This window comes from Triticum aestivum, chromosome 7A (genome assembly GCF_018294505.1).
Source record: "Triticum aestivum cultivar Chinese Spring chromosome 7A, IWGSC CS RefSeq v2.1, whole genome shotgun sequence".
Taxonomy (NCBI): domain Eukaryota; kingdom Viridiplantae; phylum Streptophyta; class Magnoliopsida; order Poales; family Poaceae; genus Triticum; species Triticum aestivum.
Genome location: NC_057812.1, coordinates 369787020 through 369802109, shown reverse-complemented (window position 1 = coordinate 369802109; position 15090 = coordinate 369787020). Strand labels below are relative to the sequence as shown.

Genomic DNA, 15090 nt, shown 5'->3' with positions numbered 1-15090 from the left:
AAAGGGGAAGAATCAAGAGGAACACAAGAGAAATCACTCGAACAAAACCCAGATCACACATCCACTAGAATAGCATACATGAGATCCACAAGTATAACATGAACAATCAAGGGAAAATAGCACAAAGGTAAGGTTCTTCTCAAATCCAAAGGAGATGAGGTCTTGATGATAGTCTTCCAAGAGGAGGTCTTGATATCCATTTGGGGATCTTCTCCTAAGAGGTCTTGATCTCCAAGAGTAGTGGTAGATGAGCAAAGCTCTCTCTAGATCATATCATATACTTTGCTATCCCTAACAAATGGCCTAGGTACGAAATATATAGGTGGCTGGAGGTGAGGGACGAGTGGAGGGGCAAAAGAGGCAATCCACGGCCAGCTCGCTGGAGAGTCCGTGCGCACGGGCTAAGTGGACCCCGTGGGCATGGTACACGCCCGTGCGCACGGGGTGCCCAGCTGCTGCAGTGGAGGGCCCGTGCGCATGGGGTCCTGGAGGTATCCAGAAACTCTCTGGATAGGCCGTGCGCACGACTCTGGACAGGCCGTGCACACAGGGTCACCTGGGTGCGCCTTTTCCTTGCTGCTGGCCTCCACCTTCCGTGCAATCTTCTCGTCCTTCTTGGACTTGACGAGGCTCCTTAGCTCTATGGTGGGGGTCGTTCTCGTATCTAATGATACACAATGTTCCACGGTGAGGTAGCAACCAAGTCCCATCCATATTTTCATGTCGAGCTCGAAGAGGAGTGATTCACCTCGCTTTCGATGGCACGTGCACGTGCTCTTGTCATTGGTCCACTTGGTGCTTGACGAGTCGGTGTGGTGTCCATGGCGATGACCAAAGGATGCCTCGCATCACAAGACGACCTATCCCGAAGCAAACTAGAAGCAAGGGTAAGGCAAAGAAGGCCCAAATGTTATAAATGCGGTGAAGGGAGACACATCGAACAATTGGCCACCGAGGAAATTTGTTTAACACAACTATCCATGATGGTGAAGACGATAAGGAATAATACAAATCTGAAGAGAGGGACAAGGTGAAGAGGTGGTATGTGTGATTCAACATCTGCTATGTTCCATACCGCAACCTGATAACACACAACGAAAGAAAATGTTTGATAGCAAATGCATGGTAAATCGCAAGGTATGCAAATTAGTGATTGATAGTTGCAATTGCGAGAATCTCATCTCCTAGAATTTGGTGAACCATTTGAAGCTTGAAACTCATGATCATGCCAATCCCTACACTATTGGGTGGATCAAGAAAGGAGTGAATATGAGGATCACCAAACAATGCAACCTGCCATTTTCTTCGGGCAAGTATTATCGCTCGAATGTGTTATCTGATGTGGTTGATATGGGTGCCAGCCATGTTCTTTTTGGAAGACCTTGGCAATTTGATGTGGATACGTTAAGGGAAGGAATTACACTTTCATTTGGAACAAGAGAAAGATAATTATTTTTACCAAGCAATACTCATAGTAAGACCTCTAAGGAGGAAAGGAAAAGTATGTTAAATATCTCCTACACCTCTAATGAGTTTATGGAAGACTTGAAGGAGGCAGATTTGTGTGCTGCACTTATTGTGAAAGGAGAGGAGCAACCAGTTGTCGAAATTCCAACGACGGTACATTGCTTATCAGCAGAATTTCAGAACATACTTGGAGAGCCACAAGGCTTACCACTGATGAGAGGAATTCAACATAGAATTGACTTAATTATGGAAGCAAGTCTTCCTGATCCTCCACACTACCGAATGTGCCCAAAAGAGCATGATATATTGAAGGAGAAAGTTGAGGAATTGCCATAGGAGGCACATTCCAGAAAGTATTAGCCGGTGTGCTGTACTAGCCCTGCTCACAACAAAGAAAAATGGATCTTGGCGCATGTGTGTGGATAGTAGAGCCATCAACAAAATCATCATAAGGTACATATTCCCTATTACCCACCTGGATGATATGTTGAATCAACTTAGTGGGGCTAGAGTGTTCACAAAGCTAGATTTAAGGAGCTGATATCATCAAATTCATATTAGACCTGGGGATGAATGGAAAGCAACCTTCAAGACAAAGGGTTGCTTGAATGGATGACCATGCCATTTGGACATTCAGAATGCACCAAGCACCTTTATGTACTTGATGAATCAGGTCCTTTGGCCCTTCTTATCCCCCTTTGTTGTGGTTTATTTTGACCGTGTTGACGATGTTGGCGAACCAGTTTGGAACGATGCTGAACAATCGCTGCACCATGGCCTTGTCCGCGGGAGTCATGCCAATGGAACGGATCTTTCTCACTAGCATGGTAAGCTTTCTGGCGAACTTCGGGATCGTCTCCCCATCCGCCATGTCGAGGTGATCAAACTGCCTCTTGAGCTGGGGTGCACACGCCTTTTCACTCCTCGCCGATGAGCACACACCGGATCGGCTTCCATGCCTCCTCCGCGGTGCCGTAGTTACAACCTACATCATCAACGTGATCTGGGACAGATTGAGAGAGCGCGGCGAACACTCCCTCATTTGCCGGCTGGTTGAACTCCTTGGTCGCCGACCAGATGGAGAGTGCCTTCATCTACACCTTCATCTTCAAGGCCCACAATAAATACATTTCTGTCAGCATCGATATTGCACTGGCACATTAGTGGCCCTCGATGCGGCAGCTAGCACCAGGACGCTGACGTCTGCATTGCTTGCACCGGTCTTCCTGGCCGGTGGTGGCGTGTACTTTTCGCCGCTGCCTTTTCCACCACACTTCTTAGGTAAATCTGGGAATGGGTTTTGATTAACTGGGGCCAATGGTTTGGTTTTTTGCTCTGGGCTTAATTGGTTCGGGTTGTGATGGGCCAGACTGTTATCAGTTTGGTTTGGTTTGGGTTTACATAAAAACAAGTTAGGTATGGCTGGGTGTGGGTCTAAATGGTTTGGTCGCTAACAGTTGCAAATCCTGGTTTAGAACCGGTTCTTGAAGTGGGTGTATGCACGCGACGTGACGTGGCTGTTCACACACGTATGTACGCGACGCGACGCTTCTGGACACATACGTATTGGGCTGCTACTATGGATCAATTAAGCTACTAGCTAGCTTGTTTGTTTCTTGGTTAGCTTTGTACATGCAGCAGATTGATTTGGTTTCAACCCAAAACTAAGAACTAGGTTAAACCCATAGTTTGAATAGTGGTTTGGTTTTGGTTGAGGTGGACAGGGCGTACGGTTTGGTTTGGTTTTGGTTCTGCATGATAATTGGAGGTGTGGTTTAGTTCTGATTCAAACTCCGCGTTGACTGGTTATGGTTTAGGTTTGGTTGAGTTGTATAACCATTGCCAGGTTTATTCTTAGGAGATGTATCCCCCATCGTCGCCCCCAAACACCTCTGATCATCGCCACCACACGCCCAAAAGTCCTAACCTAAAGGCTATGGTACCAATTGATGGTTTTTGTGGGTGATCTGCTCTCTCTCTATCTGAACCAAGCTGGACAAAGACAGAGTGGATGAACGCAGTCACAGGGATAAGAGGTTTTTGAGACGTGTAAACTCTGCGTCTTTTATTTTTTACCCTCACCACGGTCCTACAATTGTGCACGCCATCCCACGAGCTGGGATCATGCCGAGTCAAGAGCTTAACTAAACGAGCTAAAGACTAGGCCTGGCCACAGCTGGAACGCAGCAAGCTTCTGGCCCATGCAGACTACTTGCAGGCTAAAGAAAGTGCGGGTACGCTTATATAGCTACTATGAAGATAGCGAGACATGAAAGATGCAGATACCTTGAAGTTAACATTAACACTGTATTCTTGATCAACATCGTGTCCACATTTTGGGATTTAGAATGTACTTTAGTCTTCGATAATGAGCTACTAGTAACTTCACATTTGACTTTGTACATTTGTTTTTTCAACATACATATGTGCTCGTAATTGTGTTTATGAGGTATTGGCAATCCCATCCTCCCAGGCTCAAACCTGGGACAACTAACCTCTCTCTAAAATCAAATTGCATGTGTGCCTGCCTGGAGCTTACAAAATGGTTTTCTTAGTAAGTATTGTTAGAAAATACGGAAAATCTATGTTGAAACCGTGAGAATACATGTCTTCCCATGCTGCTCCTTTTCCAGTGGGTTTTACCTATATATGGAGAGAGCATATGCATGAATGCAGCAATTGTACACAGCATGCTGACATCATCACATTAATTGCTTTTTATGAATTTTTGAAATGATTCATCTCACAAACAGTTAATCTGATTAGCGATCCGTCTTAACTAGCGGGTTTGCCTCGACGAGGGCTTTGAAACAAGATCGCTTGTTGACATGTTTTGATGATTTTTGTCGTCGCCACAAGTCGCCAGATTATTACCATAGTTGCCATCTTAACGGTGAACAGTTGCCATGATGATTGTATATAATTATCAGATAATAGTAGCGTATGTTCAAGAACACTGCAATGTTATGCATAGCTAGACAGTGTATTCAAGAGCAAGAATTAGGAGTGCACGAGTCGATCCGAGGTTGAGACTCATAGACTAATTGTTAGTAGTCTAGGCTAATGCTGGACTACTCAACATGGTACTGTAATACCCAACTTACAGAACTCAATTACTAATACCTAGTATGTAGTATATACTATATAGTACAGTACAGTATACAATAAAAAATGAATGCATGGGAAGTGGATGCAGAACCTGAGGCTGTGCCAATTGTAATAGCTATTCATGAGGAAGTGGATGAAGTACTCAACTGCTCACTTGTCCCTCCCAATTTCCCCTAAAAAACCTTATCCCTCCCAAATTGAGTTGATCGACTCATACACCCAGACTAGTCTGGACTAGTCACTCCACCACTCGACTCAACAAGCTAGTCTACATGAAGAAGCTAGTCGACAGTCAGATTGAGACTACTAGACTAGTCACGCGACTAGTCAAGACTAGTCGTGAGACTCATAATCCATGTTCAAGTGTTAACAATTGGTAAGAAGAGACATAAACCAACACAAGTACCAGGAAGCAAGTCTTGTAGTGGTGTATATCGACGTCCAGAAATCTGAGAACTAAGTTAATTTAATCTGGCAATGAAGTGGGAAACAACATGGCGTGTACTTGATACTAATCTGGCAAGTATCGACAAAAAAATGTCGTCGAAACATGCCGACATGGGATCTCGTCCCGAAGATCTCATCACGAGGAAACTAATTGTGAAAGCGGATTGTAGATCGATTCAAGAGATAAAACTATTTAATAATGCACAATCAAAAGAATCTTTGCTGATATCATGCTTACTAGATTGTGATGCGCGCCTTGCTGCGCTATTTTTCTGGCGCGTTGTTGTTTTTAAATTTTATTTTTGAATTATTATGGTTGCTTGGTTCACTTTAAGTGTGTTGGGCCGTTTCTGGGATTATTGCCCCTTGATTCTGCGATTTGTGCATGGTGCTCGTCCTGAAGGATCCGCGGTTAGTCGGTTTGATATTGAGTTTTGTGACATGTTTAAGCTTGGTTATCAAGGTTCGTTGGTTGCGAGAGTCGTCGACACGTACATAAAAGTTTCTTGTGGTGGAACCAGCCCATCAGGGTTCAAGTCAGACTTGGCACTGGTGCTCGTATTTTCCTGGATTTATTTCAGTTTTTCCACTGATGTTCGTTCAGTGGGGGGAGACGTTCACGTCGACTATGACGCACCTGTGATGACTTCGTCAATCTCAAGATGTTGTGCCGGCTCAGTATCTCGGAGGTGCTCATAGAGATAGGGTGTCCGTGCGTGCATTCATAGGGGTAAGTGCATGTCCGTGTATGTGAGCATCTGCAAATGTACTGTGTTAAAAAAGAAGTGGTCAGCTAACAGCCCACACGACCGCCACAAATACATGCAACACAAAAGCAACGCCCCATCCACTTTACACATGGACCCCACCATGAGGCTCCAGTCCGGTTTCACCAGAACGCTTCCCTTAAAGCGAGCTTAGAGTTTTAGGTGATGCCTTGTTGCATGCATGCAAGAAAGAGATGGGAGGGTGCCGGCGCATGGGTGGGCAAAAATGCGGCGCCGCTCTCTGGTGCAGTCCGAGAAAATATGTTGCTGCTAGATGTTTGTGATAGCTGTGATGTCAGCACTGCTAAAACTCACACATGGATTGTCTATTCAGTCCTTTTCTGCCTCGGTATGTTCTCAAATTTTGTGTTTATCTTGAAAAAGAGGCTATCGCAAGAATTTAGTGATGCGAGTGGCGGTGACATCGAGCACATTGTTTGATTTCCGAAGGTTAAAGCTTAATGGCCATGGTTCCCTTTTCTTGTTTAAATTGAGTAATTGACAAGGGCTTTGACTATATTATATACATCAGTTGTTTATAGGTTCAACTAATTGCAACAATGAGGATTGTTAGGTCCAACTTCGTTAATTAAGGTTCTAATTTGTATCATTATGTAGTTATTTACTCCCACCTATTGCAAACATAAGCAGTTTTTGACATTGCTAATTATACCATATTACAATGCCTCAATGAAACGTGAATTTGTATATTTCTTGATGAGTCTAGTAATACCAATTTCATGTGGCCAGTCTAGATATGTTGTTCTTCACTAAAATTGCTTGCATCGGCATGATTCTAGGGTGACTTATGTTTGTCATTGTTGGGCCTACATGCTTTTACTACCCATGAAAACAACGGCACATGATGCTTTTGTCTTGGATGCATAATTTTTGTTGTTATATTACACTTGAGTTGAAATATAATTGTAATGCCTACTTCGTTTGCTGCTTGGATGCAGTGGACAAAGTGGAGACTCTAAAGCGCTACAAATTCAGCTTGGCTTTTGAGAATTCTAATGAGGAAGATTATGTTACAGAAAAGTTTTTTCAGTCACTGGTAACAGGTAATACTGTATGCTATAACCACTCACCCAAATCCCAGTGCACTCCTACGACTCACACAATTTGCACCGTGTAACTCTCATTGAGCATAGCAGGCTGAGTATATGTAACTAGGTTGTGCCTCATGACTTCAATTAGTTGAGTAATGAATTCTATGAACTGCATGTGCTAGTTGATTCGAAAATATTTTGTTCACATGGAAAAAAGTCTATGATCTCAACAATTGAAATGTATTGTAAAAATGCCATCTTCAAGAAACTAGACATACTGTGAAACAAAAGGAGTTGCATTCTCAAGTGATTAGAAGAATCACCATTTTTCTAATATTCTCCATGTTTACTCATTGACACTTTCTTATTTTGTTGCTATATTCCAGAAGTCGATTTACATTTTAAGTTTATGAAGTTTTAACTGTAGATGGAATGGAAGTGATTTTCCAATATTTGATTTGCACTTCATTACAGGGGCCATTCCAGTTGTCGTTGGCGCACCGAATATTCAAGAGTTTTCTCCAGGAGAAGGTGCAATATTACACATTAAGGAGCTTGATGATGTCATTTCAGTTGCTAAGACAATGAAACATATTGCATCAAATCCTGATGCTTTTAATCAATCTTTGAGGTAGATATCCTTCTTTGCCAGTTGACCACATCCCTTAAGTAACATGTGTATCATGCACCAATCATTTTGTTGGAACAGCCTATGTTCTCTAGCTAAATTTGGAACAACCATGATCCATATTTGCAAGATCAAGTACTTAATTAGCATGAGAGCAATGGAAAATATGGGAGCCTTGTTTTTCTTTTCTGAAGCTATATTCCAGTTTGCTGGGGAGTAGGCTGTGTTGCATTATGAACTTCAGTATGATGATGCTTTTGCCTATTTATTTTTGTTGCATCAGGATCAGGCATCAATCGGCAATCATCATATTTGGTTAATATGTGACTTGTTCAGGAACCAAATTGCTGCATACTTAAATCAAGGAATGAATTTCCCCATCTAGATAGGCTTTAGTGTGGCTCTGGCACTTTGTATTAAAGATAAGGATGCAATCCTAGACTGAACATGACCAACCACTTAGAGCCTACAAGCTTGAAGCACGCGGCAGTTGCTTGAATTAGGCTTTATATTATAACCAACGGGAACTTCACTCTAACTTACTAATACTTTTGAAATAATCTGTTGCTCTGAATGAAGGTAATAGTACAGTGTACTGCTATTAGTGTCTACTGGGAATAGATGTGATCTCTTTCACGTCCTAGTCTCTCGGATCTCTTTATTTATTTCTACCATGATGTAATCTCTTTCACGTCCTAGTCTCTCTGATCTCTTTATTTATTTCTACCATGATGTGATCTCTTTCACGTCCTAGTCTCTCGGGTATCATCGAGTAAACTTTAGAAGATGCATGAAAATTCATGTTTTTATTGACAAAATCTTACGTTACAATTTTGTCAGAGATCTTCTAGCAGCCATAGCGTCATCATGTTTCTGTACTCAAATCATACCATTTGTTTTGCATCTGTAGGTGGAAGTATGATGGTCCATCTGATTCTTTCAAGGCACTTATTGACATGGCAGCGGTTCATTCATCCTGTCGCCTTTGCATACATATCGCTACGAAGATTCACGAAAAAGAAGAAAGAACGCCAAAATTTATGAATCGCTCATGTAGTTGCTCCAGCAAAAGAGGAACAGTATACCACTTATTTGTCAGAGAGAGAGGGCGGTTTAAGACAGAGAGCATTTATCTAAGGTATGGAAATACGGTTGTGCTTACCATGTACTCCCTCCGTTCCAAAATAGATGACTCAACTTTGTACTAACTTTAGTTAGTACAAAGTTGGGTCATCTATTTTAGAACGGAGGGAGTATTAGTGACTGGTATTTGCAGTTAACATCATTAAGAACCAAGAGAAAAACAGCAACTTATCATTTTGTATTCCGTAGTCTCAGCTTCTGCTATGTTGTTGCCTAATTAATTATAATTACTAGTTTCCTTGCATTATGAAATTATTAAGTTTTTTTACTGCATCTTTTTGCTTGTTTCTGTTCTGCGTTCTTACAGATGTTCCCTGTGTATACCATGCAGATCAGATCAGTTAACTTTAGGAGCTTTGGAGTCTGCCGTGCATGGTAAATTTAGATCCCTCAAGCATGTTCCTGTATGGAAGGATGAAAGGCCATCAAGTATTCGAGGCGGGGATGAGTTGAAGGTGTACAAAATTTACCCAATAGGTCTTACAGAAAGACAAGCGTTATATAAATTTCAATTCAGTGATGATGCTGAAGTTGCTAGATATATTAAGGGCCATCCATGTGCAAAGCTTGAGGTGATTTTTGTATAACTACAATATTGCCATCTTCGCTACCTTTTGCAACTGCAAACTAGTTCTGTGTGTATTGAGTTTCTGCTGTACTGTAATAGATCCCCGTTTATGTAACGTCAACCTTGATACAAGTCACAACTTTGTAGGCTTTGTGATACTGGGATGTAAATTTCTATTGACAGGCAAGTACATCTTTTGCGGGAAACAATTAACATGGATTGCGTAACACAAGTAGAAACGTTGTGCTTTGTAATGACAGTGTCGGACATGCATTGTGAGTAAATCTGTGTGTGGTTCTGTTAGAAATACTAGCAAAAGTGCCTGTGCGTTGCAATGGGAGAAACAAATTATGACTCGAAGCTTCCCCATCCATGTTATCACTTCTCTTCTTTGTCTTCATTGTCGATGGTGGTCATGTTGTCATCTAAACCTAAGAATTGCAGCGTGTGGACGTGTTTGAGATCTCAGTCTTGGCCACATCTGGACAATCTAATTCTCACGTGTTGCGTTTGTGTTATCTTGCTTTTACGTCCGCGTTTGTGTTATCTTGCTTTTACGTCGTACTCCCTTCGTTCGGAAATACTTATCATCAAAATGAATAAAAGGGGATGTATCTAGATATATTTTAATTTTAAATACATCCTTTTTTGTCCATTTTGATGACAAGTATTTTCGGACAGAGGTAGTAGTTTAGTACCAGTTCGTGTAGGACAAAAACAAATATTAAATCCAACTTCAGTTAAAACGATCATTACCAAAGGCTTTGTTTATTTTTTCTTGAGACTTTCAACCACGTGCATGCAGTCGAGTTTGAATTAGTCCCGACTCGTAGATCCCCTTTTGATACCTTTTTCATTCATTGATCAGGGCATATGATTGCATGCATTGTCTCAGGAATGTCCATCTTTAAATTATGCAGGGTACATGTATCTCATGAACTAGTTGATTTCCCGCGCGTTGCAGCGGGATGTTTTGCAATCAGCTTATATGTGAGAGATGCACATCAAGAAAGAAAATAAGAAAAAATTTGATAATTGTTTGCTAACCTGCATGAAAGGATTAACAAAGAGACTATTCGGTAAACATCTCCTCCAATAAGAATTTTTTCACGGTATCTCCTCAAATGAAGTTGCTTGGTGATCAAGTGAGTTGATGAAATAATGCTTTTTACGAACTCGATCTCAAGAGAATAACACTAAGGCATTAGGGGAGAGGTAAACACATTGACGGAGCTCCAGCGGGGTGTCTGGGACATCTACCTGTTTGGATAATGATAGAAGCATATGCGACGATGAAGCTATGTTAGTATATCACCTACAGTGAAGCTGTGTTATGTCAGAGAAAGTGCGGATGGGATCGAAAAAGGGAAGTAAAAAAAATGAACGAATCCTTACTTGTTAGTGAGGCCATTAGAAATGCTCATTCGATCATGCTCTCATCATGATGGTCGCCATGCTACTACTCCAATTAAGATGAGACCCATGGACCCGCAACTTTGGATCGCGCAACATGAGGATCAGCCCAGGTCAAACGGCGGCAAGAGGAGATACCTGTCACCGCCGCCATGTGCGGACTCCTCCGCATGCTGTCGGAGCCACATAAGCCAGATTCGGGCTTTAGGACCGGCAAACATAGGGCATCGATGGAGGCTTAGGCAAGTCTTGAGGCAACGACGACCTCACCGTCATAAAGTGATGTCCCCATAGACTTGAGAGCGGCAGTGCACGTCCTCGACGACTGTGCGTGCAACCGTGGCCTCCCTGTAATGCTCCCGCGATATGGTGCGATTGGACATCTCCCCTCCCTTTTTGTTCGTTATATAATAGTAGAGCTTTGCTAATATTACATCATCTATATGGTCTGATCAGATAAACCAATCACCAAACAAATCAATCCAAAACTAATCTAAACTATGATTTGCTGGTTTGGAGTCTAAATTTTTGATAAAGAACTTGATTGATTTTCTGGCTTACCTTCGCTGCTCTAGCGAGTTCAGTAGACGATCGATGTCTCCGGCTCGTGGCGCCAAGCTCCGCTACTACGTCTGCAGAACTGATTGCCATCCAGCCTATTTCTCTGGTCGATGGGCATCAGTGCACTATATTCGTTCGTGATTTGTATGTAGATCTCTACAGTAGTGTGGGGAATGCATGTGGAAGCCGAATTGCGCTTCAAGCCTGCAGATTTCTGGTGAAGGCAACCAGAGGAAGCTTGACCAGTGGCATCGCAATATGAAGAGTGTCACGAATAAAGAAGGAAGGTGAAGAATTAGGAAGATATGGTGGAGTTTTATTGGTGGATGGTAGATGGAAGGAACCATCAGGCGAAGAGGCAAACAAAACATATTGATTTGCTCACATTGAAGGCTGCATGTTACAGATTAGTTGATTGGTGTTTACGGCTGGAAACAAAACACATGTCGTCATGCATGTGGAGAGTTGTTGATCTGCATGCATGTGGAGTTGCTGATTTGGATGGACTGATGAGGTGGATAGGCCTAGGGAAAGAGATCGAGAGGGGCTGGAGACTGATTGGTGGATTGAAAACTGAATGCTGATGTGGCATTATGATGATGTGGATAGTGTGCATGTTGAGAGGATTGCTAGTAGTGAGGATCAACTTCTTAAGAATGTAAGATATGTTTTATATAGGATATAGAATTTTAATTATCCCTCTCAAATACGTTTAATAGCCCGCCACATATATAAAAGGTATATAATTAGTCTCTCTTTCCTTGCTTATTTCTCGCTCCCTTGTTTCGTTTGAAATCCTCTAAGCCAATCAATCTTATTGCTTTAATTGGCCGTGCAGGTACTTAGCAGCCACTATTTCCTTTCTTAGCCTCTCTTTCCTTTCATATTTCTAATCCCTCAGACTGCTTCCTGATACCAAGGAAACTTAAAGATAAATTGGGTTATATGTAAAGGGGCAATGTGGGATTTTTTTTTGAGAATTGCAAACACTTTATTGATCAATGTGAATGTTTAAAGGGATACAGGATGGGTCATAAGGAGAGATAAGCTACATGTGGTGACCCTGATCAAGCATAGCAAAATATTTGGCAAATAAATGAGCTTCACATTTCGAAGCTCTACCTTGAAAAGTAACTAAGAAACTACCTAAGTTACTAGCCCGGTCAATAAACTCCTTTATAATGGCCCCATAAACGCCTCCTTTTCCCTTTGTGATATCTCTAACAACCGTCTTGCAGTTGCATGCAATAATGATCTTAGAGAGCGAAAGATCTCCAGCAAGTGCTAGCGCCTCACGACAAGCAATAATCTCCAGCGTGGCCGTGTCAATGGTGCCCGGAAGAACCATAAAAGATGATCCCGGGTAGTTGCCGACCGTACCTTTGCAAGTAGCTACTGACGCACCGGTTTTCCCGTCTCTCGAGAGACCTTCATTCATCCACATGAATTTTGTAGAAACCTTCGTCCGGCTGTTTCCACGTACTTTGCACAGTAGGTCGGGGGATTCTCCTGGTCGCCGGTGTAGAACTGACTACCTTGATGGAATCAAGCTCCCTAATGAACTGTTCAATGAACAAGTGGGCGTACATTGGACTCTAAAATATATTCTCGTGTATAGCCCTCCTTCGAGCAGTCCAAATCGCCCACAAAGTCACAACCATCTTGACAAACTGTGCATGCGATAATGAGTCCCAGAGCTCAAAAATCCATCTCTTCGCACTTGGATCAGTCATCTCCATAGTTTTTCAGAAAGTCCCTCGTCCACGAGAGCCCAAACACACCTAGTTGTTGTACATTCCACTAGCGAGTGTTTCCATGAGTCCACAACACCACAAAGCTGGCAATTATCAGTGTTGGCGATGATGACGGACATCCTTGATGACCCACAAGTATAGGGAATCAATTGTAGCTCTTTTCGATAAGTAAGAGTGTCGAACCCAGCGAGGAGCAGAAGGAAATGACAAGTGGTTTTGAACAACGTAATGTCTGCAAGTGCTGAAATTGTAAGTAACAGAGTAGTTTGATAGCAAGATATTTTGTAACGAGCAAGTAATGATAATAGTAACAAAAGTTCAGCAAGGTAGCCCAATCCTTTTTAGGCAAAGGACGGGCCAAAACGGTCTCTTATAGTAAGCAAAGAGTTCTTGAGGGTACATGGGAATTTCATCTAGTCCTTTCTTCATGTTGATTCGATTTGTGTTCGCTGCTTTGATAATTTGATATGTGGGTGGACCGGTGCTTAGGTGCTGTTCTTACTTAAACAAACCTCCTACTTATAATTAACCCCCTCGCAAACATCCTCAACTACGAGAAAAGTATTAAGGATAAATCCTAACCATATCATTAAACTTTTGGATCTAATCGGTCCCTTATGGAATAGAGCATAAACTAGGGTTTAAGCTTCTGTCACTCTCGCAATCCATCATCTAATAAGTACTCCATAATGCATTCCCTTAGGCCCAAATATGGTGAAGTGTCATGTAGTCGACGTTCACATGACACCACTAAGGGAATCACAACATACATACTATCAAAATATCGAACACATATCAAGTTCACATGATTACTTGCAACATGATTTCTCCCATGACCTCAAGAAGAAAAGTAACTACTCAGAAGTGATAAACATGCTCAAGATCTTAAATATCATATGGATCTGAACATATAATCTTCCACTAAATAAACCATATAGTAATCAACTACAAGATGTAGTCGACACTACTAGTCACCCACAAGCACCAATCTATAGTTCCGGTAACAAGATTGGACACAAGAGATGAACCAGGGTTTGAGATGAGATGGTGATGTTGAAGATGTTGATGGAGATTTCCTTCCCCAAGATGGGAGAGTTGTTGGTGATGATGAGGACGATGATTTTCCCCTCCGGGAGGGAAGCTCCCCAGGCAGAATTGCTCCGCTAGAGGGCAAAAGTGCTCCTGCCCAAGTTCCGCCTCGAGATGGCGGCGCTCCGTCAAGTCCTTACCTTATTTTTTCTAGGTCAAAATGATTTATATACCAGAAGATGGGCACCGGAGGTGGGCCTGGGTGAGCACAACCCACCAGGGCGTGCCTGGGCTCCCTGGCGCGCCCAGGTGGGTTGTGCCCACCTACTGGGCCCCCTCTGGTACTTATTTGCTTCAATATTCTTCATATATTCCATAAAAATTCTCTGTAAAGTTTCGGCTTGTTTGAAGTTGTGCAGAATAGGTAGCCTGACGTAGCTTTTCCAGGTCCAGATTTCCAGCTGCCGGAATTCTCCCTCTTTGTCTGTACCTTGCAAATTATGAGTGAAGAGGCATTAGAATTACTCCAAAAAGCATTATTATGCATAAAAACATCATAAATAACAGTAGGAAAATATGATGCAAAATGGACGTATCAACTCCCCCAAGCTTAGACCTTGCTTGTCCTCAAGCGAAAACCGAAATCGAAAAACATGTCCACATGCTTAGAGAGAGAGGTGTCGATAAAAAAATACGAACATGGAAGCACTATGTGAATTATTATAACAACAAAAAACTTAAACATACGACTTTTATCATAGAACTTTTATCATAAAATTCATCACACTATCGAAGTATGAAGCATAAACTCTATTAGAAACCAACAAACTATGTTCTCAGTCAACTTTGCAACTACAATTCATCATCTTTTCAAGAAGGGTCATGTGCCGGAGCCTTTAGGAAACTCCACATACTCAATCATCATTTAGTCTTCTATGATTGCTAACACTCACCGCATACACATGAGCAAAACGTTTCAACTGGACACATAGAAAGATAGGGGCTTATAGTTTCACCTCCCAACATATTCACCTCAAGGGTGATGTCAACAAAAGTAACTTATGCTACCCATATTCAGCTGGACATATGTGCCTAGATCTTTCCTCACCACATGATGCTTTCGAAAGGAGAAAAATAAAAAGGAATAGAGAGA

General features: G+C 42.1%; 1 protein-coding gene and 1 long non-coding RNA gene across 2 annotated transcripts in view; one reads left to right on the top strand and one right to left on the bottom strand.

The window, feature by feature from the left end:
- Positions 1–9412, top strand: part of LOC123154940 (putative fucosyltransferase-like protein) — a 29405-nt gene extending 19993 nt beyond the window's left edge. Inside the window, exons 4-7 of the mRNA XM_044573545.1 lie at positions 6749–6853; positions 7316–7472; positions 8380–8607; positions 8944–9412. Of these exons, the coding sequence (XP_044429480.1) occupies positions 6749–6853; positions 7316–7472; positions 8380–8607; positions 8944–9199 (746 nt within the window). The 3' untranslated portion in view covers positions 9200–9412. The remainder of the gene's footprint in view (positions 1–6748; positions 6854–7315; positions 7473–8379; positions 8608–8943) is intronic.
- A 703-nt stretch (positions 9413–10115) lies between these two features.
- LOC123154941 (uncharacterized) lies at positions 10116–11569 on the bottom strand. Its single transcript, XR_006477130.1, has 2 exons — positions 10864–11569; positions 10116–10766 (listed from the first exon to the last, which is right to left on the bottom strand). It is a non-coding gene; the product is annotated as an uncharacterized lncRNA (long non-coding RNA).
- Between the last annotated feature and the right edge of the window lie 3521 nt (positions 11570–15090).